The sequence below is a fragment of the Crotalus tigris genome, unplaced genomic scaffold (genome assembly GCF_016545835.1).
Source record: "Crotalus tigris isolate CLP2741 ecotype Arizona unplaced genomic scaffold, ASM1654583v1 scf7180000017605.3043972, whole genome shotgun sequence".
Taxonomy (NCBI): Eukaryota; Metazoa; Chordata; class Lepidosauria; order Squamata; family Viperidae; genus Crotalus; species Crotalus tigris.
Window position 1 is genome coordinate 877,820 of NW_024096508.1, and position 23,539 is coordinate 901,358.

The following is a 23,539-nucleotide window of genomic DNA, read 5'->3' on the forward strand; positions in this document are numbered from 1 at the left end:
ATCTCAGCAGCTTACCGCAGAATAGCGTTCCTACACACCTGCGCTCGAGAGGACCTCCCACCCAAGATGTTAAGAAGGAAACCTGTTATTGATACAAATGAATGCATACAAGCCCTCCATCGGTTTCAACGCCAGACGGTTAAAGCCCTTATTAACGACCAGCACAGATGTGTAGAAAATTTAAAAAAATGGGCTCTTGAACTTCAAAGACATTGTAACTCGACTTTATCAGAACACCACTTCCAAGCACTGAGTCATCACATCCAAATGGTAGCTAGAAAAACGAACCAAGAAACAACAGCACACCTCCAACGTAAGATGAATGCCATACGTAAGTCCCAATATAGTAATTTTACCAATAGAGTGGTTTGTAACCTCTCTTCCAAACTTCTGACCAACCCACAACTCACCCTACTGCAATGTGATACTAATCATAACCTTATGGATGCCTACCCTTTAGATTTTGTATCTGCACTGGAGCCTGCTATGCATCATATGGGGACAGATGAAGACACCAGAAATTCCATTAGACAACAGATCACAGGGCTACTTACTAACCACAGGTACCATCACACCCTATCTAGAGAAGAAACTGGAGCTCTTACACAACTTAAAAGAGATGATACTATTGTCATACTTCCTGCAGACAAAGGTAGGGTGACTGTTATTATGGATAGAACACTGTATATAGCTAAAGCACTTGAACTCTTGAATGATAAGTCGGCCTATAGAGTAATTAAAAAAGACCCCTCAATAACGCTCAAAAATAAAATCAACAAACTGCTAGACAACTTTAAGCGTTGTAAGAAGATCGGAGATGACACCCTAAAGAGGATACGTCCCTGTGACACGGCCCTTGCCCGTTTTTACGGTCTACCAAAGATCCACAAGGAAGGTACCCCCCTTCGCCCCATTGTATCATTCAGGGGCACCCCCATCTCAGGACTAGCTAAATGGCTTAGTACCCGCATCAACCACCTCGTAGATGGCAGTAACACCATGGTCAGATCTGCAGAAGAATTTTTAACTAGAATTAAGACCCTTAGGGTGGAGGATGATGAGATGATGGTGTCGTTCGACGTCACCTCTCTCTTCACCTCCATTCCCCAGGACTTAGCCATCTCTGTCCTGAAAGAACGTTTGACATCTATGAGAGAAGGTCATCACCAAGATTCCCTTCAGACGGAAGACCTCGTGAAATTGATAGAAATATGTCTCCAGACTTATTTCACATTCCAAGGTACCATCTATGAACAGATAAAAGGAAACCTGATGGGCTCCCCCATCTCCAGTGTTATAGCTGAGGTAGTCCTTCAACAGCTTGAACATAAGGCTATGACTTTATACCAACCCAAATTTTGGGTTCGATACGTGGACGATACATTTGCTATTGTCAAAAGACAACATGTAACTACATTTATGGGAATATTAAATTCCATCTACTCTGACATAAGGTTTATTGTAGAGGAAGAAAGACACAATTCTCTTGCCTTCTTAGATGTTTCCATCCACCGTCAACCAGATGGATACCTACATACGAAGGTATTCCGTAAACCAACCCACACAGATAGAATCCTCCATTACCAGAGTAATCATCCTGTTTCACATAAAATCAGCTGCATTAAAACGTTATTTAAACGCGTTGACTCCCACTGCAGCACCGATGAATATAAGAAAGAAGAGAGGAGACACCTCTTCCATACGTGCATATATAATGGTTATCCATTAAAATTGATCAAACGACATTGTACAACCTTCCAGCACCGGACCACCCAACGAAGAAGGGATTCCCCCCTACAAAAAACACGCATCTCCCTCCCATACATAAGTAACATCTCAGAGGCCACAGCCAGACTACTAGCACCCCATGGTATAGAAGTAGCTCACAAACCTAACCAAACCCTACGATCAAAAATTATGCGTCCAAAGGACCCCCTACCTACCATGGAGAAATCTGCTATTGTTTATAAGATCAACTGCAAAAACTGCGAAGGCAACTATGTGGGAGAAACAGCCAAACGCTTGAAAACTCGCCTCCACGAACACAAACTGGCCATAAAACGAGGCGAACCACACTCACAACTTTGGATGCATATGGCACAACAAGGCCATCAGTTTGACTTCAATAACACCCTTATCGTAGCCAGTGATGCCACGAAGGGAGGTCGGCTGCTAAAAGAAGCATGGTTCTTGAATAACAACTCAATCAATCGTCACATTGACTTGCACCCAGCACAACAAGCGCTATGAAAATGGAACTCAAACCATCATCCTTTATATCACAAACCTTACAATAAACATCCACAACGTTCTAAACCAGGAGCTACACCTCCTCCCTACCAGAAACAATCTGATATAGACTACCCAGAAACCTCCCAACAACATCAAGGGGAAACCACACACCCCTTTAATTGGAGAAAACAACAATAATGACATTGGAGCGCTTAAGAAATTTGAGGATAGAACCACTAAATTTAGCACTACCCATAATAATAATAAAAGTGAATGTCCCATACAGAGAGGGGAGAAAAAACATGTGATGACGACCCGTTCGCTTGATAAAAGGGAAAGTAACATGAGCGGGGAATCTGCCCAAATACCAACAGACTTTTGCTCACAGAAATGGGGGGGATTTAACTTGAATATTGACCTACGAGGGAAGATGAGCATGGAGGACACCATGATGGAGGAGGATGATTCAAACGGAGATGTGAACACAAGTGCTCGAAAGAACGACGGAAGAAATCTTTACTCTGATTCCCCCTCCCACCTATCAGCTGTTCAGCCGGGAATGCTGGCACGGTCTAGGAACCAAGCGCAGACGTCTATGGAACCCGTTTAAATCACCTTGTTAGAAACGGTCTCTCAGCCCTGAAGATGTTGGGGAGTTTTCCCAACGAAAGCTTGGCAACCTTTTAATATAGTAAAATACTTTAATTAAAGTATTTTAACTTTAAACTCTCCTGGTGAACGCGCTTTATTCATTCCATTTATAATTATGCCCTGGTGAACGCGCTTTATTCATTCCATTTATAATTATTCCCGGGAGTCGCATATTATATATATATATATATATATATATATATAGTGGGCATCAGAATTTCATTTTTTAATGTGTGCCAGTGTGTTAAAAAAAAGTGACAATAAAGGTTGTCTTGTCTTATCCTACCCTACCCGATTCTATCATCCTATCAGCTTAGCTTAGCTTATCTTCTTATTTTATCTCTTAGCTTAGTTTAGCTTGGTTTAGCTTAGCAGTTTAGCTTATCTCTTACCTTATAATGAGATTATTTTTAATAATGCTACATTCATAGATAATATGGTCTATGAGGCACGATATTTGTGTTTTGATTGCCATTATGACTGATCAAAGTGATATTCAGTAAATTTCTTTGCTCCACGATACATATATTTGCTGTTGGGTTTTGTTGCTGTTGTTCAATGGAGTAGGAGACAAATCCATGAAATATAGAACAACATTGCTTTCTCTGACAGCTTGACTTTTATAACTAGATAGCTTTTTAAGTGGCAAGCAGCTGGTGAGCATGCAGTAAAAATACTACATTACTTTATGACTAATTTCTCTGCCGGTGTGGAATTAACCCTTTTCCTGCCTGTGGAGTTACACTTCTTCTGCAAATCAGTATACTGTAAGCTATTTTAATGTATGAAGCTGAACGAAATTCCCTCTAGAGTTCATTAAAGATTTTTGTTAGACATAGCTGGCAGCTTCTTGCAGTTACCAGAACTTTAATCTACAGGTCCTTTTCTCCCTCTCTGTATTTCTGTAGTGGGTAGACAGGATACTATATCATACTATCCTGTTCATCTTTAATAATCTTCTATACCCTCAGGAATTCACAGACCTTTAGTGGACTTTGATCCATTCTGAAACCTGCCATTCATCATCAGGCACTTTGCTTATATCTGTCATCTTCTCTGTCTCTCCAATTCAGACACCACTCTCTTCCTGCCTACTTTTTCACCCAGTTCAACTTCCTCTCCTGCAGCATGAAAAGCTCTTTGTGTCTATTTTGTTCCTATGTTCCCACTTTATCACCTTCAGATGCATCTTATATGTCAGCCTTGTGAGATGGTCCACCCAAGAAGCACACCCAGATGAATTAATTCTACTTTTTGTAAGGTTACATTAACAGAATCTCGCAAGTCTGAAAGTACATTTTTCCTGTCACCTTTAAAGCCCAAGAAACTGGGGGGGGGAGTCCATTTTGTGTTGTTTGCCATGCCCTAATTCCTTCTGTGGATGAAGGTGCCTCTTATCCAATGGTTTCCTGGTTCTGACTCTTCCCCTTGTCTCCTAAGATCATTCCTACATGCCATTATAGATTCTGAGACTATGGAAGACTGACAAAAAATAAGCTTCTCCTGAACCAGAGGTTTTCTTTCTTTACATTGGGTGTGGGTGTATGCTCATAAACAAAAATAATACTTCTGTAGCTCCAAGATAAATATGCAAGCAATATATAGCCAGATCTTTATGTTCTAGCCAGGTCACTCCTGCACTCATTGCACAATTTGCTACCTTCGCCTCCCACTTTTATTCAAAAGGACAGCCTACATCCTGTAGATTTTGGAAGAGAGTCAAATGTTTTGCCATCACAGCTTGTGAAGTCACAAACTGCAAGGAAGTTTGCTGTAGTCAAATTATACAACTGTTAATGTTTATATAGTGCACTGTAATATCCAAGCTTCTTGAGAAGTGGTTTCCAAAGTTACATTTTGGCATAGTACAGTCCCAGCCTATGTACATTTTGTCAGAAACAATTTCAAAAAAATTCAAGAAGGCCTTATTCTTGGATAAGTACAGTTTATCTCCAATTTATGAAAAGAAACCTGCCCTTGGAATCCTTTCTTTACAACAAAAGTCCTTCTAAAACAGTGTTTCTCAAACTTGGGAACTTTAAGATGTGTAGACTTCAGCCCCCAGAATTCCTCAGCCAACCATGATGTTCATAAATCTTAAAGTTGCTAAATTTGAAAAATACTGTTAAAAATTTTCAATTTGGTTATATTCCTGAAAACAAATATGTCATTCAATGAGGGAAATTCCGTTTTTAAGCTTTTGCCTTTGCATTCTAACAGATTGCCAATGCTTAATAAACATTTTTAAAAGCATATTTTTTCTCCACTTTCGTTGATAAGGAAAATTTGGTTACCTTTTGAATGAGAAAAAAATAAATGCTCTTTTGAAATTTATTTTTCTATTTAGTAGGGGAAATTTATATTAGCATTATTTTATAGCACATGCTATCAGGCACACACTTCAATTAACATGTCCTAATTCCCATGAGCTTCCTAACAGAACAAAGCCAAACAACTTTATCTAGAAGTAATTTTTCAGCCTAGCATTATAATATCACTGGCCCTAGAGATGCTAATCTTCTGGGATCATCTTTCTGGCACTTTTATTTTTATTTATTAAATTTTTGTCCCACCTTTATTACTTTATAAATAATTCAAGGTGGTAAACATTCCTAGTATGTTTTCCTCCTCCTATTTCCCCCACAACAATCCTCTGACATGGGTTGTGCTGAGAGAGAGTGACTGGCCCAAAGTTGGCTTTCAAGCCTATGGTGGAACTAGAACTCACAGTCTCCTGGTTATTGGCCCAAAGTCACCCAGCTGACTTTCAAGCCTACCCCTGGCCTAGGGCTTCCAGCCAACTTTCAGGACTAAGGCGGAATTAGAACTCACAGTGTGCCATTTTCTTGGCCAGTACCTTAACTATATCAGACTGGTTCACTTTTTTAGAGTTAATATTCTGAATCTTTTAAAAACAATTTTGAAGTGCTTTGTACTTTTTAGTACTTTGTACTAGAAAGACAGCTCCTCTCTGCTATACTGCAACCTCCCTTTTTTCAGGCTGTGACCAAGAGCCTGGAAAAAATGCAGCTTCTTGTTGCTATTACTGAAAGCTTGATCAAATGCAATTAAGACTTGGACAATGAACATTAGGGCAGTAAGCTAAAGTGGAAAGTAAAAAAAATAATTCAGAAGATGGAAATAGCACACCACCTTCAGACTGTTTCAAAGAAAATGACATGGGTATCACCAGGCATCAACCTTGATTTAAAGGAGACTTGATTTGGCTTCTCACTAGACTTTAGGACTTAAAATGCCACAAAATGGAATCCAACATCTACTGATATATCCTGATGCAGGGAAATATTTAGATACGCTGCAGACATTCTAGATTACTGTAATGGATTCCCACTGATTTTTTCCAATCTATAAATAAAGTAAAATGTAACACAATGATTGTTATGATTTTTTTGCCAGAGCACTAAACTTTATGATTGTTATATTAAACATTCCATTCCTCCAAAGAAGTGTATGAAATTGAGTCAGATGTTCTACAGATAAGAACAGAGGCACTATTAAAATTGTGAAGACAACTTTTTATTAGAAAAATGTTATTCCATTACTCACATAATGGTTACTTTTACACATGTGGCTCATTCCATGCCCTGTGACTTGAATAAAGTGGAATAGATTTCTTTAAAAAAAATAATCACACACTATTTGTGTAAATGAACTCATCAATGCACATATGTCTCTGTGCATTTATTCTGTAAGTATCCAATACCAATAAATAACTTTTATGAACAGTATCTGTATGATTGCATTCCCATTAGCCTTGCATTTGCATTTCTCCCCTCTCAGTTAGTTTATATATACTTGTCACTTGATATAATATTTCATAATATTTGATAAGGCAGCCTGCAGTTCATAAAATGCTTATGCTACAATAAATGTGTCCTTATGGGTCACAAGACTCTGATTACGTTTTGTCACTGCACTTACTGATATTTGTTTGAATGTGATTTCATTAATATCATCAATTCTTTATGAAATAGAAAAGAAGCAAATTTTACATATTAGCTTATATTTGATTTGATATGCAGGTGGCATCTGGGTACTCTGGGCAAAACAGACATAAACCCACAGCATTGGCTTAATGATCCAGGGTAATTTGTCCTTCTCATTAAAAAAACAAACAAACCTGACTGATCATTTGTTTAATTGTAGCTGTAATGCTGAATTTACATATCTGGCAATAAATCCCACTGAATTTAATGGGCCTTATTTCTGAACTATTTAAATACAGGGAGAGGTAACAGAAATGTGAAAATGAAAAGAACACCAGTAAAAGTTTACTAGAGCTATCAGGGATGTCTCCAGGGTGTGATCATAAAGTGAAGTCTGTTTTTTTATGTCATGGACGTCATCTTCACTTTATGATCACACCCTACAGACACCTAAGTGCTATCATATCTGAGATGAAAAAATCAAAAGAGCTACTAGATAGCAGAAAAATACAGAAAAATGTCTTTGTTCCACAAAGTATTTATCTGGATTTCCACACCCCCGTTAGTGTATCCTAATGTTTACTTTAAAAAAAAAATCCAAGTGTTACTATAAGGGCCATAGCTTTTCATGACAAAGGCCAGCTCTGGCCTATATATGCTACAGCATGGGGCATTTTTTAAAAAAAAAGCTGGCTCAGGATTAAAAAAAGTTTGATTACTTTATACCAACTATGTGCAATTAGAAATAAATTAAATAAGTTGCTTAATTAATAAGTTAGGTATTTAGTTTTCTTCCCTCTTTGATAGGAGTAAAAATACAGTTCAGTGGCAACTTTGCATCCAAGGTTTTCTGTGCATCCTTAATTCTTTTTCTCTTCAGAAGATGTTGCACAAGTCCTGGAGAGAAAACAGAAGGGATAACCATGGCTTATGGTCAAACAAATCAAGATGTTTCTGCATCGGAGCGATTGAAGCTCTGCAAATGTGACACTCATAAACAAAGATGAAGCACTTATCGCATCATCTTAGCCACCATCTTGATTGTTTTGACTATTTCTGTGGACACTCTGCAGGTGGAACTGGGACAAACTCCTATCTGAAATATTGTAAGCTTCCTTAAACACTGCAGCAAGATAAACCATTGCCATGATTGGCAGAAGGCAGCTCCTTCCAATCTGCTTCTTTAGCCCACTGTTATCGTCTTGCAGTTAGACTGGAAATATTTAGGATTGGTTGAATTTGGAGAGTCTTCTCAGGTCTCCTTAGGATGAACGAGAAGACAGCTTGGAATCACAGATGCTGTAGCTGAACAATGACCCCAGGAAAAGACGTTATGCTACAATTCCAGTCTCAGTTCCATATTTTCCCTGAGGAGCCATGAGAAATGGGCACTTGAATGCCTTCTCTGAGTCCATGTTCTATTGTCTGCAATTGTCCATCTGTTCCACAGGCACTGGTTTGGCAAGAGACAAATTCTGCCTATTCTTTGGTTGTGATTCTAAGGGTATCTGACAGCACAGTATGGATCGCACTAGCCGAAGGATGGGAGGCCTCAGGATGACAAACGCCCAGGGGTTCACAATGGAATTAACAGATAGAAACCGCATCACCAGAAGATCCTCCTTTTTTTCTTGATGATTTTCTTCAACAAAACTGTTCATAAAGGCATGGATCTGGAAAGAGAAAACATCAAATCAAAACAAATGATTTGGTAACCATTTAGAACGCATAAGCCCTTTTTCCTGCAATTCTTTCTATAAATTAAGTAAATGTATACAATTTATCATTTTATCTACAAAATAAATCCAGTGAGATTAATTGCCAGGTATTAGATAGATAGATAGATAGATAGATAGATAGATAGATAGATAGATAGATAGATAGATAGATAGATAACCTTTATTGTCATTTTTTACTGTAGGCATAATGGCATATGTTAAAAATGAAATTTAGTTGCTTGCTCTCAAAGTGTACACATACATAATACACATTTAAACATACTATATACAATATATGTATAGACCTATTACACCCTTGCATATAAGTAATATATAAATATTAATCACTGTCCATCTTGAATGCATAATGACAGTAGGAAGCTTTAGAGTTCACAAGGTTAATACTGTACGGAACAAAACTGTGACTGAATCTGGATATTCTGCTTCAGATACCATGGAGCCTCCTCTCGCAAGGTAACAAGGAAAATGGTTCGTGAAGAGAATGTGTACTGTACTGTCCCAGACAATCTTGCGGACCTGCTCAAGCAACGCTTATGTGCTATGTCCTGGATGGAAGGGAGGGAATTGCCAATTATCTTTTCTGCCATCCTCACCACTCTCTGCACCGTCTTCCTGTCTGAAGCAGTGATGCTTCTAAACCAGATTCCGATACTGTATGACAGGATGCTCTCAACTGTCCCTCTGTAGAAAGTGGTAGGGATAGGGGAAGGAAGATGTGCTTTTCTCCTGCAATGCAGTAAATGCAGGCGCTGCTGTGCCAGCTTCACCAGGGTCTCGCTGTTGAGTGACCAAGCCAGCCTACTTGTTAACCGCACATCCAGGAATTTGACGCTGGTAATCATCTCCACAAGCGAATCATTAATGCACAGAGAAGTGTGGCTATGCCTGCCTGCCTACATGTCATGTAGCATTACAGCTATGGTTAAGCAACAGAGGTGAGTTAGAGTAATTAAAACTTTTCAGACAGATCGCAAAGGATGTCCTTGTATTGTCACTGATACAAGCTCATGGCAGAAGCAATCTTTGAATCAGAAACCCTTTGAATCATATTATTAGCACTTCTGATAATTGGATGTCCATGCAATTCTTTTCCTCATCACTTCCATCCTGGAAACTGTAGTCCCACTCATCCTGATGATACTAGATACAGCAATTTTCCTTGACCTGACACTCCCAGTATTCCCAATTTCCTAGCCAACAACTGAGCAAGTAAAAAGAAAAACTGTATATTACCAATATTTATGTGATATCTGGATTGTACCTAACTGGTGCATTGCGAGAATGAGAGTAAATACTAGAAAAGAAAATAAAGTATACCAAGCTAGAGACAGTAAAAAGGAAACCCAGAAAGAGAAAAAGAAAGAAAGAAAGAAAGAAAGAAAGGAAAGAAAGAAAGAAAGAAAGAAAGAAAGAAAGAAAGAAAGAAAGAAAGAAAGAAAAAAAAAATCCAAAGCCCGGATCTAGATTCCATTTTACTTTATCTAAGCTAGATACCAATGGACATTTCCTCTTTTGGCTGGCTATACACCTCTGAGTAACCTTTATGCTATAATCCAAGTCAAGACTCATAGCTATTTCCATTAGAAAGCATTTCCTGCATTATTGGCTAGCAAAGTAGCATCATGCAGGCCCCTTAGCTTAGCTGTGTACACAGCTGTTTGAAGTTCAAAAGCAGATCTCAGCATGTCCTGGGCTAATTGTTATATCTATCAGCTTCCTTACAGATTCTGCTTATCTCCTGCCCAAGGCAAATTTTCACAATCCTCAGTAGGCAGATAAATCCGAAAAATATGCATGGATACTCTCCTTGCTTTTCTGTTAGTCACCTGGGGGAATGGAATACTTTTAATTAGAATTGCTAACTCCTATATAGGAAAAGGAAATTCTTATAGAAGAGAATATTTGTAGCTCAGGGTTGAACTGTGGGGTCCTTGGTGCTCAATGAGCTTGGTTCTTTTCTTGCAGACATTTCATTACCAAACTAGGCAACATCATCAGTGCTAGAAGTGAGTGGAGTTTGCCCTCATTTTATATACTAGTGCCCTATCCTGTCAGTGTTGGTGGTAGTGTTCTTAATAGCTCCTTGATTAGGCTGTTTACTGCTAGCTTTTCTTTAAATTAGTAGTTCCTTGATTGGGGTATTGATTATTTCTTGATTGCTGTCTAGTGTTAATCTAATAATAATAATAATTATTATTATTATTCTGGAGACAGCAGAATAGACGAGAAAGAGCTGGAGAAGATAACAAAATACAAAGACCTACAAATAGAAATAGAAAGACTGTGGCAAAAGCAAGCCAGGTTAGAACCAACAGTAATGGGCTCCTTGGGTACAATCCCAAAACAACTGGAGCACCACTTAAACACCATTGGCATTGACAAATTTGCTATTAGTCAATTGGTGGCCTTACTAGGAACTGCTTCCATCCTGTGACGATACCTGTAATACCATCAAACATCCACATCTGCCTGGGTAAGGACTCGATAGGTAGACAAAATGCCAAATCCAGTCTGAACATCTGGTTGAACCCTATACCATTTCAGACAAATGGCTGTCCAGTCTCTTCTTAAAAACTTCCAGTGTTGGAGCATTCAACACTTCTGGAGGCAGGTTGTTCCACTGATTAATTGTTCTAATTGTCAGGAAGTTTCTCCTTAGTTCTAAGCTGCTTCTCTCCTTGATTAGTTTCCATCCATTGCTTTTTGTCCTGCCTTCAGGCGCCTTGGAAAATAGCTTGACCCCCTCTTCTTTGTGGTAGCCCCTGAGATATTGGAACACTGCTATCGTGTCCCCCTTCGTCCTTCTCTTCATTAAACTAGACATACCCAATTCCAGCAGCTGTTCCTTATATACTTTAGCCTCTAGTCCCCTAATCATCTTTGTTGCTCTTCTCTGTACTCTTTCTAGAGTCTCAACATCTTTTTTACATCATGGTGACCAAAACTGGATGAAATATTCCAAGTGTGGCCTTACCAAGGCATTGTAAAGTGGTATTAATACTTCACGTGATCTTGATTCTATCCCTCTGTTAATGCAGCCTAGCACTATGTTGGCCTTTTTGGCAGCTGCAGCACACTGCTGGCTCATATTTAAGTGATTGTCCACTAGGACTCCGAGGTAACTCTCACAAATGTACCTCTGTACGTTTGGTTTTTCTTGCCTAAATGTAGAACCTTACTTTTTTCACCACTGAATTTCATTTTGTTAGATAGCGTCCAGTGTTCAAGTCTGTCCAGATCCTCCTGTACCCTAAGCCCGTCTTCTGGAGTGTTGGCTATTCCTGCCAGCTTGGTGTCGTCTGCAAATTTGATGATTTCCCCATCTATCCCCTCGTCCAGATTGTTGATGAAGATGTTGAAGAGCACTGGGCCCAGAACAGAGCCCTGTGGCACCCCACTACACACGTCCCTCCATGTAGATGCGGTTCCATTGAGGACCACATGCTGAGTATGGCCAGTCAGCCAGCTATGGATCCATCTGGTGGTGATGCTGTCTAACCCACATTTTTCTATCTTATCAAGTAGTAGGTTTTGATTTACTTTATCAAATGCCTTACTGAAGTCCAAGTAAATTATATCCATAGCATTCCTCTGATCCACTAATTTTGTCACCTGGTCAAAGAATGCAATAAGATTTGTCTGGCATGATCTGTTTTTGACAAACCCATGTTGGCTTTTAGTAATGACTTTGTTTGCCTCTAGGTGTTCGCTGATTCGTTGTTTGATTATCTTTTGCAGGTATTGAGGTCAGGCTGATAAGCCTGTAATTTCCTGGGTCCATTGATGTTAATCTCTACTCATCTCAGTGTTGGTTGCTGGTGAGGTGTTCTTCTCTTTTTCTTCCCTTTTTGACTTTGTGGTTCTCTCTTCAGTGGTATGTAGATGTAGTTAATCTGTGTGTATCTGTTGATGGCCAATTTGTCTGGGTGTCAGGTTTATAGGAATTCTCTAGTTTTTCTAGACTTGCCTTGGTCTAACATGTTCACAGTTTCCCAGTTCAAACTATGGTTAAATCTGTCCATGTGTTGTGTAATTAAAGAGTTCTTCAACATGTCTTTTGACTGCTGCTTGGTGTTCATGGATATGCTCCTCTACAGTAGCTGGTGTTCAGAGAGCAACAGGACCCTACAAGGAAATTTTTATTTGAATTATTACTCCCCCAAAATGGCCACTTTTTTGCATGGGTACATGTACTTATTTGTTTGTATTTATTATCACATTTATAGAGTCACTCATCTTGCACACACCTACTATCTGATTATTCTGAAAGATATGGAAAACTCCCATGTTATCCCATGCTGAGTTGTCATCCTGGCTTGGTATGATAGAAATTATTGTCCAGCAAAAGGTCGTGAAAGAATGATTCTGAAAACTCCCACCCCCTTTCTATTAGCTAAGAAAACTAAATGGAATTCCCCTATCCAAAAGCAATATGTCTCTAAATAAATGAGGTTGGGAGGAAGCAGCTGAGAAACACAGCTGTTCCCCTGCCCAGACTAAAAAGACCTGGCCCATGAACACAGACTGCATAGGAGTGAGTGATGAAATCTGGATCTTGCAAACATTAGATAATTTTTGTCCTTGAAAATTGTCCTACCCACACAAAATAGAACCTTGCCTCCAATTTAATTCTTGACAGAACTTTTTGGAATGCCATATATTGAATAGTTTCTCTTTCACCTGCATCATCTTTCCCCCCAAAAAAGTTCTATATGTTTGCAGAAAGATTAGGAGCAATGAATGCAGATGGATTGGCCACTAATACTCATACATGGCATCGATTATGTCTTTGTAAGTGTTCACCACTGACTGCCCAAATTATAATGATAGTAGAGTTTTGATGGCTTCAAAAAAAGTCTAAACAAATGCACAAAGACTATCTGCTACAATAGAGCCTGCAGGATTAGAGACAATGCTGTATACTTCTTAAAGCAGTATTCCTTAGAACAGAATTTCTCAACTATGGCAATTTTAAGATATATGAACTTCAATTCCCAGAATTCCTCAGCCAGCATGAACTCCACCTATCTTAAAATTGTCAAGGTTGAGAAACACTGCCTTAGGGTCTAGAAGGCTAGAAATTGAGAGACTGTGAGTTCTAGTCCCACCTTGGGCATGAAGCCAGCTGTGTATCCTTGGGCCTGTCACTTTCTCTCAGCCTTAGAAAGCAAGCAATGGCAAACCACTTCTGAAAAGCCTTGTCAACAAAATTGCATCAAATTTGTCCAGGTGGTCTCCGAGAATTAAATGGGGGAAAAAAACAACTTGATACTCCAAAGATTAAAATAAAAGAAGGTTTGCTTTGTACTTGAATACAATATTAGCCCTTTTGCATACTAGGTAAAATTCAATCTGAATGTTCAGTGTGACTGAGCAAATTGATCGGATTTAAGTCAGACTCCTGAATCAATTCAAAATATATCTTTTGCAAAGATTTATTCTGAAATAATGCAGAATGCACAAATATTTAAGTATATCAGTGATTCAGACACATTTAGTTTAATTAATGGCTTGAATAAATTGTCCCATACATCACTTTGATTCAGAGATTCAGCTGCATTGTCTTCTAATGAAATTTCCTAATAGAATATTCACAGAGCCCTATAAAATAATAATAAAAATATCTGGTCTGTAACAAATTGAATATCACAGCTGCTCTTAAAGGATAATATAATTTTTCCCATAACAAATTCCGGTATGATCAACATTTTACTTTCAAATTAGATTTTATAGGATTTAATTTAAATTTAAACAGTGCATGCTCATAATTGCACATATTTTATATAATTTTGTCTTAGAAGGAACAGTAGCACCTAAAATGGTAAGAAGTCATATATTTTCACACTGCATAGCCACAAGAATTGGAAACTTTTTTTTCATTTCCTTGTTAACAAGTGAATACTAAGATTCTCAGGATGTGAAATTCAGTCATTTTTCTTTGCATAAATGACAAATTTACTTACTTTTGAAAGTAAAATAACTTGGAAACTTCTCAGATATCCTGCCCCCATTTTCTTACTATTTTTAAAAACTATTTCTAATCCTGTTATACAAGTAAATCAAAACCATGTAATGAAATGGATCCAGACCACTCTAAAACTGTGCAAGAGTTGTTTTTCCGCAATCTGTTATACTATTTTATACACCAGCTGTTCTTTCTCAGGCTTTGACTAAGCTGGATGGGAAAAAGTCAGGACAGCATAGTTTGAAAATGTTTAAATATTTAAGCTAAGAACAATTAGGCGGAAGATGTTGGCTAATTCTGATGACATTCTTGGCAAGGGATGTTTTTCATCTCATTGCTTTGTTCTCAACGCGCCCTCCTTGCATGGGGAAAAGCAGCTTGGTAGAAGGGCAGTTTTGGAGGATCATGGTTGGCATTAGACACACTTTTTTCCTCTTGCCTACCATCTGATCCAAAACTCTGTCATCCAATAGTTTTACATTTATTTTACATTTAAAAAGTTAGTTAAATGTGCATTTCATTTAAAGTATATTTTGTCTTGAATTCATCCTGGATTGCAAAAATGAACGAACAAATTGAAAGATAACTCCGGGTTATAAAATGCTTAGCTGACCCAAACAACAGCTTGAATCTGGAAGGGAGATGGTCTTTTAACTTGATAGATAACACTCTGAATGGCATTGTGGGGAAAAGGTACAATAATATGTACAAAAATGGAAGAGGTCCAAAACAGCAATCGCCCAGGAATCACAGGGGCTCCAGCTTCTTCTTTAGGGCCTACAGCAGTGTTTTTCAACCTTGACAATTTTAAGGCATGTGGGCTTCAACTCCCAGAATTCCACAGCCAGCAATGCTGGCTGTGGAATTCTGGGAGTTGAAGTCCACATGCCTTAAAATTGTCAAGGCTGAGACAACACTGGCCTACAGTATCCCCAATATCATGTTGCTGAAATTTGGCAACATGTTGAGAATAGTTAGATGTTTCTTTTTTTAACAAAATCCCTGTTTTGTATTTAAAACTTTGTCAATACTCCTTTAAAAAAGGACCGATCAAATCCAGTGTTTGTCAGTTCATCACTACTACAACCTTTGTGGCCTTTGGATAACAAAAAAAAAAGCAAAATAAAACCCCAAACCAAGCAATTCTCTCACTGTGTGCTTGCCACCTATAAAATAATTTCCTACATCGATCTTCTCTCTGCTGGACCAGATTAAAATTTCCATCATCTTGTCATTGACAGTAGTTTACCTAGAAATGCATTAGTTGAGTTCAATTGTTGCTCTAAGCTGTGACTTTTTACAAAAGTCATGGTTAGTTAAAGAACTACAATAGCCTAGTTCATACATCACATAATGCTACAGTGGATGGATTTACATAGCTCAATACAAAAACACACAAGTGAGACCAGTTCTTCTGGTTGACAACTTTTTCTTCTGAGAATCAGTTTCACTGTTATCAGTCCAGCTTGCACAAGGATGAGCCCTTTCTTGGCTAACTGAATGTGTAAATCTATTACACAGCTGTGATGTGGAGTTCTGTAAACATAGCCACTTCATCCAGCAGAGGAAAGGAAGGTCATACATTAACGTCATATACATTGACTCAACATTATTTGTTATTTTATATTTGTGGCCTTCTAATAAAAATCATATTAAAAATTCTGGTTGCTGTGCGGTTTGGGGATATTTTGGTATCATTTGGCTTTATCATGTCATACAATAAAACATAAACAGTAAAGCTACAATGCTTGTTGCATATTTATTTGTACGAAGGTCCCATTAAACTCACTGAGAATCATCTAAAATTCATTTTAAGAGTCATTAAAATGCTTTGTTTTTCATAGGATTTTGGGACGGTTTGCTTCTTGACAGCATTTTAAGCATCTAAAACAAACCAGAAAGTTGGACCTGGGTTCTGTGGCTAGATGTTTGTGTCTCTGTGTATGCTTTCATTGGAAAGGCCAGGCAGTAAAACTGGGATCTCTTGCATATGAAATAGGTGTTTTATACTGAATGATGGGTATCTGCCTCAGTTATTCCACCTCCTTGTTTGCCTTGGCAACATTACACACAATTTGTCTCTTCTATTCCCATTTTATAGTGATTTTTTAAAACTGCAGGCCACTTTAGCTGACTGTGTTCAGCAGGTCAGCGGTTCAAATCTCACCGGCTCAAGGTTGACTCAGCCTTCCATCCTTCCGGGGTAGGTAAAATGAGGACCCAGATTGTTGGGGGCAATGTAAATATATATATACATTGCTTACTGGTGTACACCGCCTAGAGAGTGCTCGCACTTAAAGCGGTATATAAGTCTCATAAATAAATAAATAAATAAATAAATAACCTTTAAGTCAAATGAAACTTTAGATCAGTCCTTCTTGCTAACCTAATGCTGTTCAGAAGTCTGGTAATTCCTTCCATCATCACTAGCCAACATGGGCAATCACTATAGTGACAAAGAGGTAGAGAGATTCTTTTGAGTTATGCTCAACTTCTGGTAATTTCATTGATATGTATTTTTTTAGCAACTATACAATAGGATTTACTCTTTCTTCTGAGAGGTTTTAGCTTCTCAGTTAGTCTACAGCTCTGTTGCTTCTTGTAGTCTCTCATCTAAGTGCTAATTCGGGGGTCTTCAAACTTGGCCCTTTTATGACTTGTGGACTTCAACTCCCAGAATTCCTCAGCCAGCGTACCTGGCTGAAGAATTCTGAGAGTTGAAGTCCACAAGTCATAAAAGGGCCAAGTTTGAAGACCCCTGTGCTAATTGGTCTTTGCTATTTGGATTTTTAAGGTCAGTGAAGATTAGGCAGGTGTTATTTCCTGCTGGTTGAAAATTGTAATCCAATGTTTGTGGAAGTCACTGAGTAGGGAAAGAAAAATTGCCTGAGCCATTATCATTACCACTTACTAAGCATTATTTTGTTTATCATGTTGAACACTCCTTGCAAGAAATATTGCATATACTGAACAAAGTGGTTTTCCCCACTTTGTAGGTGAGAATTGGAGGATGTGACAGTCGCAGGGTGTTTTGTTTTTGTAAGACAAAGGTACCTGGTAGCTGAAAACTAAGGTCTAACTGCACACCAAGCCAAGTTTGCTGATCTACATTCTAGAAATTAGCTTTTTTTCTACTAACTGCAAATTTAGAAGGAATAGGTACAAGGTATTTCTGCATTTCAAGTGCTGCTGCTGCCTCTTCAGAATTAAAATCGTGTTCACCTGAAGAGGAGTTTGGAGATAGTGTTGAATATGCAACAATTGTTGTGAAAACATGAAATTAGCTGATGAAAATAGGACTGTATGAGAAAGAAATTAGAGAGTGCTCTGCTTTGGCTCTCTTTGGTATAAGAGGGAGGGAAGAAGAAATGCTGTCAGATTTTATATCAATATCATGTCAGTATTTCTTGTAGTGTTTGTTTCCTGACTTGATCTAACTTGAAGAGTTGTTATTGTCTCCAGGAGGCTCTGCTATGATGGGTCACTAACATCAAAATGGTAATCGCACCTGGGCAATCAAAGACAAATCCCATTACTGCATCTTTTCAACCTGCATGCCTCTTTTCAATACATATTGCTTGAACACAAAAAGGTGCAGGGCTTCAATCATCCACTCCCATCCACAATTTTGAAGCCAGTGATGCAAATGTCCTTGCATTTGCACACATTGTGCCACAAACTAGTCACCACATTTTAACCAGGCTTATGATTCAGCATGCCACGTATACCCAGAAAATTGAGTTAATTGCTGAAAGCATTATTCCCTTAACCATGGGTAACTGTGTCATGCTAACATAGCCTAAGATCATTTACTATACATTTAGTTCATTGACAGGAGCACCCATTCAACCTCCTCTTCCCTTTGTGTTGTTCCATCAGAATCTGCATGTCCCAAGTTACGTCTCTAACATCCACTTCTTACATTTCATTTCAGGTTTGGTTCTGCATATCTTGGCTACCCAAGAACCTTGTAAAATGCCCTATTATGAGCAGGTTGTTTAGCCCCAAAATATGTAATTTAGCCTTCTTTTGTTGTGGGTGTGTTGATGACAGCTTTCATCATCCCATATACTCTGACCATGGGGATTCCAATCATACCTAGTCAGGATGATCACTAGATATGTTGATAAAGGGATGACTGTCATTGATGTCCAGCACATTCGAAAGAGGATATCACTAGATAAGTAAAGGCTCTCTTGGGACCCAGATATTGGTTGGGTTGAATTGATATAGCCCTTGCTTGCTCTTGGACAGATTCAAACCTCTTCTCCATCATCTGCCTGCTTGTTTAAGCAGGCTGGTTATATGGAGGGGTGACTGTCTCCTTAAAAATGTTCTATTGGAAAGCTATGGTCGCTCCTACAGGGTGTTCAACTACTGGTGATTTAAAAAAGATGGAGTCTCCCTTGAGTTGGCCTTGGTAAATACGTGGACCTATCTGTATAAATTTTTTGGGCAACAGTGGAAGAATTATTTCTCATTACTGCATCTTTTCAACTTGCATGCCAAACAATGACCTCAATATTTTCTTGTGGTCTATCAAAATTGGATCTGGTTTAGTGTTCCTCAAGGTAGTCAAATTGGTCAGGCAGCAGTACTAGGCTGCACTTCCCTTGACTCAGAAATTAATTAGTATTGGGCACCTTATTTCTTGAATGGGAGACCATCAGCAGTAGTCTTCACTGGGAAGTTGAAAATTTTTCCCAGAGGAGACAACGGTACACCACTTCTGCAATGCTGATTCAGTTTAGCTTCTGTATTTCTTTCAGAGTTCTCAGACAATATATGCTCATGTGAATGAGCAGTAGCTGGCTGAGGACTTCAGGCTCCTTATATCACCTAGCACAAGGAGAGTACCAAATGATTAACTAGACAGATGTGATTGACTTAATATATCCCAAAATGTTTATTTTTCTTTCCTTTTTTCATTATGTGAAGCCAAAACAAGAAACCAAGTAAGTCTGTATGTACATCTCCTTTTCCTCGACCCAGCATTTTTCAGCTGTGCTGGACTACAGATCCAATCATCCTTGCCAGGATGGTTAAAATGGATGTAGCCCAGGGTACCCGAAGGGCGCCAGGTAGGGAAAAGCTGCTTTACCCTTTTTCCAGCTGCTTTTCGGCACAACTTATTCCAGCCACGGACCAGGCAGCCGCTTCAGCTCCAGTTTTGCTCGGACTGCGCTGGGACTCACCGTAAAAGGCAGAGAGCAGACGGCGAAGATGATGGTCATAATGAACAGCAGGATGAGGTGATCCAGCTCCTCGGACATGGAGAAGGGTCTTCGGGCGCCCTGCGCGTACTCTCCGCCAGATTCCGCCTGGCGGCCCGCGCGCAGCGGAGCTCCCAGCGCTGGACAACGGCAAGAGGTGGGCAGGCAAGTGTGCGCGCGCCTCAGGTACATGCGGCAGAGGCTGACCATGACTACCAGGTTGCCCAGCAGGACGGCCAGGATAAGCAGCAACAGCACCGAAGCATAGAGCAGCGCAAAGGCATCGGCTCTGCCAGCCCGGCGCATCTCGATGAAACACCACGTGCCCGGCCAGTATTCCATGTAGCTACCGAAGCCCATCAGCGGCAGGGCGCAGAAGGCGGCGACCAGGCCGTAGAGGGCGAGCAGGGCTCCCAGCAGCAGCGCCAAAGGCCGCCCGCTCAGCAACCGCTCGTATAGGTACGGCGCGGCCATGGCCAGGCTGCGCTCCAGCGCCATGGCGCCCAGGCAGCTCATGGTGGCCAGGCTGAAGAAACTCATGGAGAAGGCGAAGTAGTCGCAGACGCGCCTGTCCAGGGCGTTCAGCGTCTGTTGTCGCCCGTAGGCCGCCAGCACCACCGGGCTGAGCAGGCAAGTGCCCAGCAGGTCGGTCAGCACCAGCGCCATCAGCAGCACGTGGAAAGGCGCCAGACGCTCTCGCCGCGCCAGCCGACGGCGTCGCGCCAGGAGCAGCAGCACCAGCGCCGTCAGGTTGCCGAGCACGCCCGCGGTGAACATGACCGCCGAGATGGCCGGGCCGTCACCCAAGGGCGACGGAGACGACGCCTTCGGTCTCTTGTTGCCTAAGAGCGCGGTCGGCCGCGTGCTTCCTCGGCCCGCCTCGTCCATCATCGCGATGAACTGGCGGAGCGGGGCTCCTCAGTGGAAAAGGAAAGGAGCTCGGCGGGCAGCCGACGATTAAGCACCACCTCCTGCCGCCCCCCCAACCGACCCGCCCCCTCCCCCCAATATCGCTGCCAGACTCCGGACGAGCCGGGGTTGCCCTTGCGGCTTCCTCGCGAGCCGCAGCTCTCCCGAAGGCCTCGGGCGGGGAGGGGACAGATTCCGAGCGCGGAGAGGGCGGCGTCGGCTCTCACTTCTACTTCGAAATGAAGGAACTTTTTCACGTTCTCTTCTTCAGAATGAAACTTTGGAAGTGGAACCATTCCACACCTTACAACAAAACTGATTTTGCCCCTTAAAATATCCCCTCCGCCGCACTGGTGGCACAGCTGCATAGAAACGCAAGTTTGAATTCGTTCGTCTTTTTCCATTATAGGGATTGGATTTCTCTGGCACTGTGTGAACCAAGAAGAGTTGTCTCCGCTGTTTCTTTTCCAATCCTCATTCTGAGATGCCCTTTGCACAGGATCACCAGGAATGTAGCAAATAAATTTGTAAATGTAATCCAGACCAGAGTACCCCTGTGAGTGTCTAGAAAGCTGCACCCCTATGACCTGTAGAACCTGGGCCTACAAGTGAACAGAATTTTCAGAGAAGCCTGCATATCACAGGTCAGGTAGGATAGATTGAATTGACTAACCAGAGGCAGCTGCAGAATACTGCATGTTCAAAAAAGTCAAGATGGCAGCTGCAACAATGAAATCAAAATGCCTTACACATAGAATAGGCAGAGCTTCAGTGGCTTGGTCATGGATGGCCTGTTGATTTTTTTTTTTTTTTTACTGTATCTTGTGACACCCCTGTGACCAAATATGACTCCTGGGCCCTAGGTTGGCACTGGTACTAGGGGCATGAGGAGGAGAACATCCCAGTCTTCCTCCCTCTCTGTTTTCTTGCACTCTCCGCACGTATTTGGGGAAGGAGAATTAATGCGTGGTTATTATTCTTCTGTCAAAGATGAATGCAAGACAAAATATCTCATTCTTTTCCCCCTGCTGAAACTGCTGGTTGCTGATTCTTTGTTGTATATATAACATTTTTTTTCCTGAAACAGCTACTGTGCTGCTTGAGTTATGCTAAGAGGCCTTATTGCTCCTATGGACTGTGTGGTTCTTGACAGTGAACAGCAGGTCCTGGCAATGACATTCAATGGCGAGTAATTACTAGAACTGAGACTGTAACTTTGGGGTGGGGAGTGCCTCCAGACAGTGTTGTCTCCTGGTGAAACCAATGAACAGCAGACAAACAAGACAACAGATCATCCTGTCATCCCTTGTTTTATTTGCACTTACAAGGCTGACTTCAGCTCCCTTACTGCCCGTTACTTACTCCTGCAGAGTCAGATGGCAGGAACCTCCTTGCAACTTGACTTGCCATTTAGAGTTGCAACTGACTCAGATTTGTACCTCCTGAAACTCTCCACTACATTAATCCTAATCAGAAATCTCCAAATAAGTTTGAAATTAGAGAGGAGAAAAGGCCAAAGACAAAGACGGTGAATCTACAAAAATGGCAGGGGCATACCAAATGTGGCAAATTTTCCTAGCTCTTGATTTTCCAATCCTGCCAACTATGCTGGGCAGTGGTGGGGAAAATGTTCACTTGCGTAAGGAATCAAAGTGTTTGGAGATAGATACATCGGCAGGCATCACTGTGGTGATTGCTGGGCTCTTCACTAAAGAAACACAGGAAAGCCACAAAAACCATTGGCTCTAGGCATTGAACAATCACCCAGTTGAAACTATTAGCTTCCTAACCCAGTGATGGCAAACCTTTTAGAGACCGAGTGCCCAAACTGCAACCCAAAACCCACTTATGTATCACCGGGTGCCGGGTGGGTGTGGCCCACTTGGGTGCAGCTACAGTGGGCTTGGCAGACTGGGTGGGTGTAGCCACTGGATGGGTGTGGCTGCAGTAATCATGGCCGGGGTGGGCGTGGCCACCTTGATGTTGCTTATGGGGAGGGACACCTGTGGGAGCTGGGCAGGGTTGGGGGAGATCCAGGGGGTCTCTGGCGGGTGGGTTGGTGGGCTCCCCAATGGCAGCTCCAGGCTGGCTGGCCTTAGGCCAGTGATGGTGAACTTTTAGAGACCACGTGTGCTGGGGCGATGGCATGTGCCCACAGAGAGGGCTCCGCGTGCCTTGCTTTCTCAGGGAGAGTGATTCTCAGGAAAAATGAGTGAAAAATGCCAAAGTATATTCCAAGATTATATAATCCCAGCAGCGCCATCCATGGCGTGAAGGTCATTCTAGCTGCCTAATATATAGGAAGATGCTAGAGATGGAAAAATCTCTTTAGTGACAAAAGGAAAGTCCATAATTTAAGAGAAGGTAATGGTAAACCACTTTGTATTTTACAGTACCAAGAAAATCACACATCAAGTAGGATCTACAAAAACCCAAATCCAGGAATAGGACTACATACTGTACATACATACTTACTTTGCTCATACCATTTTCCTGATTATTCCGCTCCCCAGGTAATTAAATAAGTAAATCAATTAATCAATACATGATTTGTCTAATGATTTGACCTTTGCTTTCAAGAACTGCGCCACATTAACATACAGAATGGTTCAGAAATTTAGAGGATGTTAATTTTCCACTAGAAAGCTGATTATATGGAAAGGGTAGATCATCCAGAGTGCTTGGGGCCTCTGTAAAAGTCACAGGATATCTGAGAGTTTATTGAATGCATTACTTCCTTGCCGGCTGAGTCATTGCTCAGTGTCATGCCATTTAAGGATAAGTAATCTCATTTTAAGTTTTGGAAAGTTAAATTATATCCAGGGAAAAGCCCTGAGCAAAATATACTAGGAAATGGTTGTGGCCCACTCCACAGCTAGGTTT

The 23,539-nt window shown here is 40.7% G+C and overlaps 1 protein-coding gene across 2 annotated transcripts; it reads right to left on the reverse strand.

The window, feature by feature from the left end:
* Positions 1-6,398: 6,398 nt before the first annotated feature.
* PTGER2 (prostaglandin E receptor 2) lies at positions 6,399-22,522 on the reverse strand. 2 transcript variants are annotated; one of them, XM_039320826.1, is made up of 2 exons: positions 19,730-22,515; positions 6,399-8,503 (listed from the first exon to the last, which is right to left on the reverse strand). In XM_039320826.1, exons 1-2 carry the CDS (start codon positions 20,636-20,638, stop codon positions 8,249-8,251), a joined length of 1,164 nt encoding a protein of 387 aa, XP_039176760.1. In that variant the 5' UTR covers positions 20,639-22,515; the 3' UTR covers positions 6,399-8,248. The 2 variants fall into 2 exon arrangements, with proteins under 2 accessions (XP_039176760.1, XP_039176769.1); XM_039320835.1 differs by having other exon boundaries at positions 8,375-8,503; positions 19,636-22,522.
* Positions 22,523-23,539: the final 1,017 nt, after the last annotated feature.

What these genes read in the sequence shown, in the direction of transcription:
- PTGER2 (XM_039320826.1), bottom strand. Translation starts at nt 20,638, where the DNA reads ATGATGGACGAGGCGGGCCGAGGAAGCACGCGGCCGACCGCGCTCTTA. An exon ending in TCTGCTCTCTGCCTTTTACG is followed by an intron (nt 8,504 to 19,729) that starts GTGAGTCCCAGC and finishes TTCTCTTTCCAG; the next exon opens with ATCCATGCCTTTATGAACAG.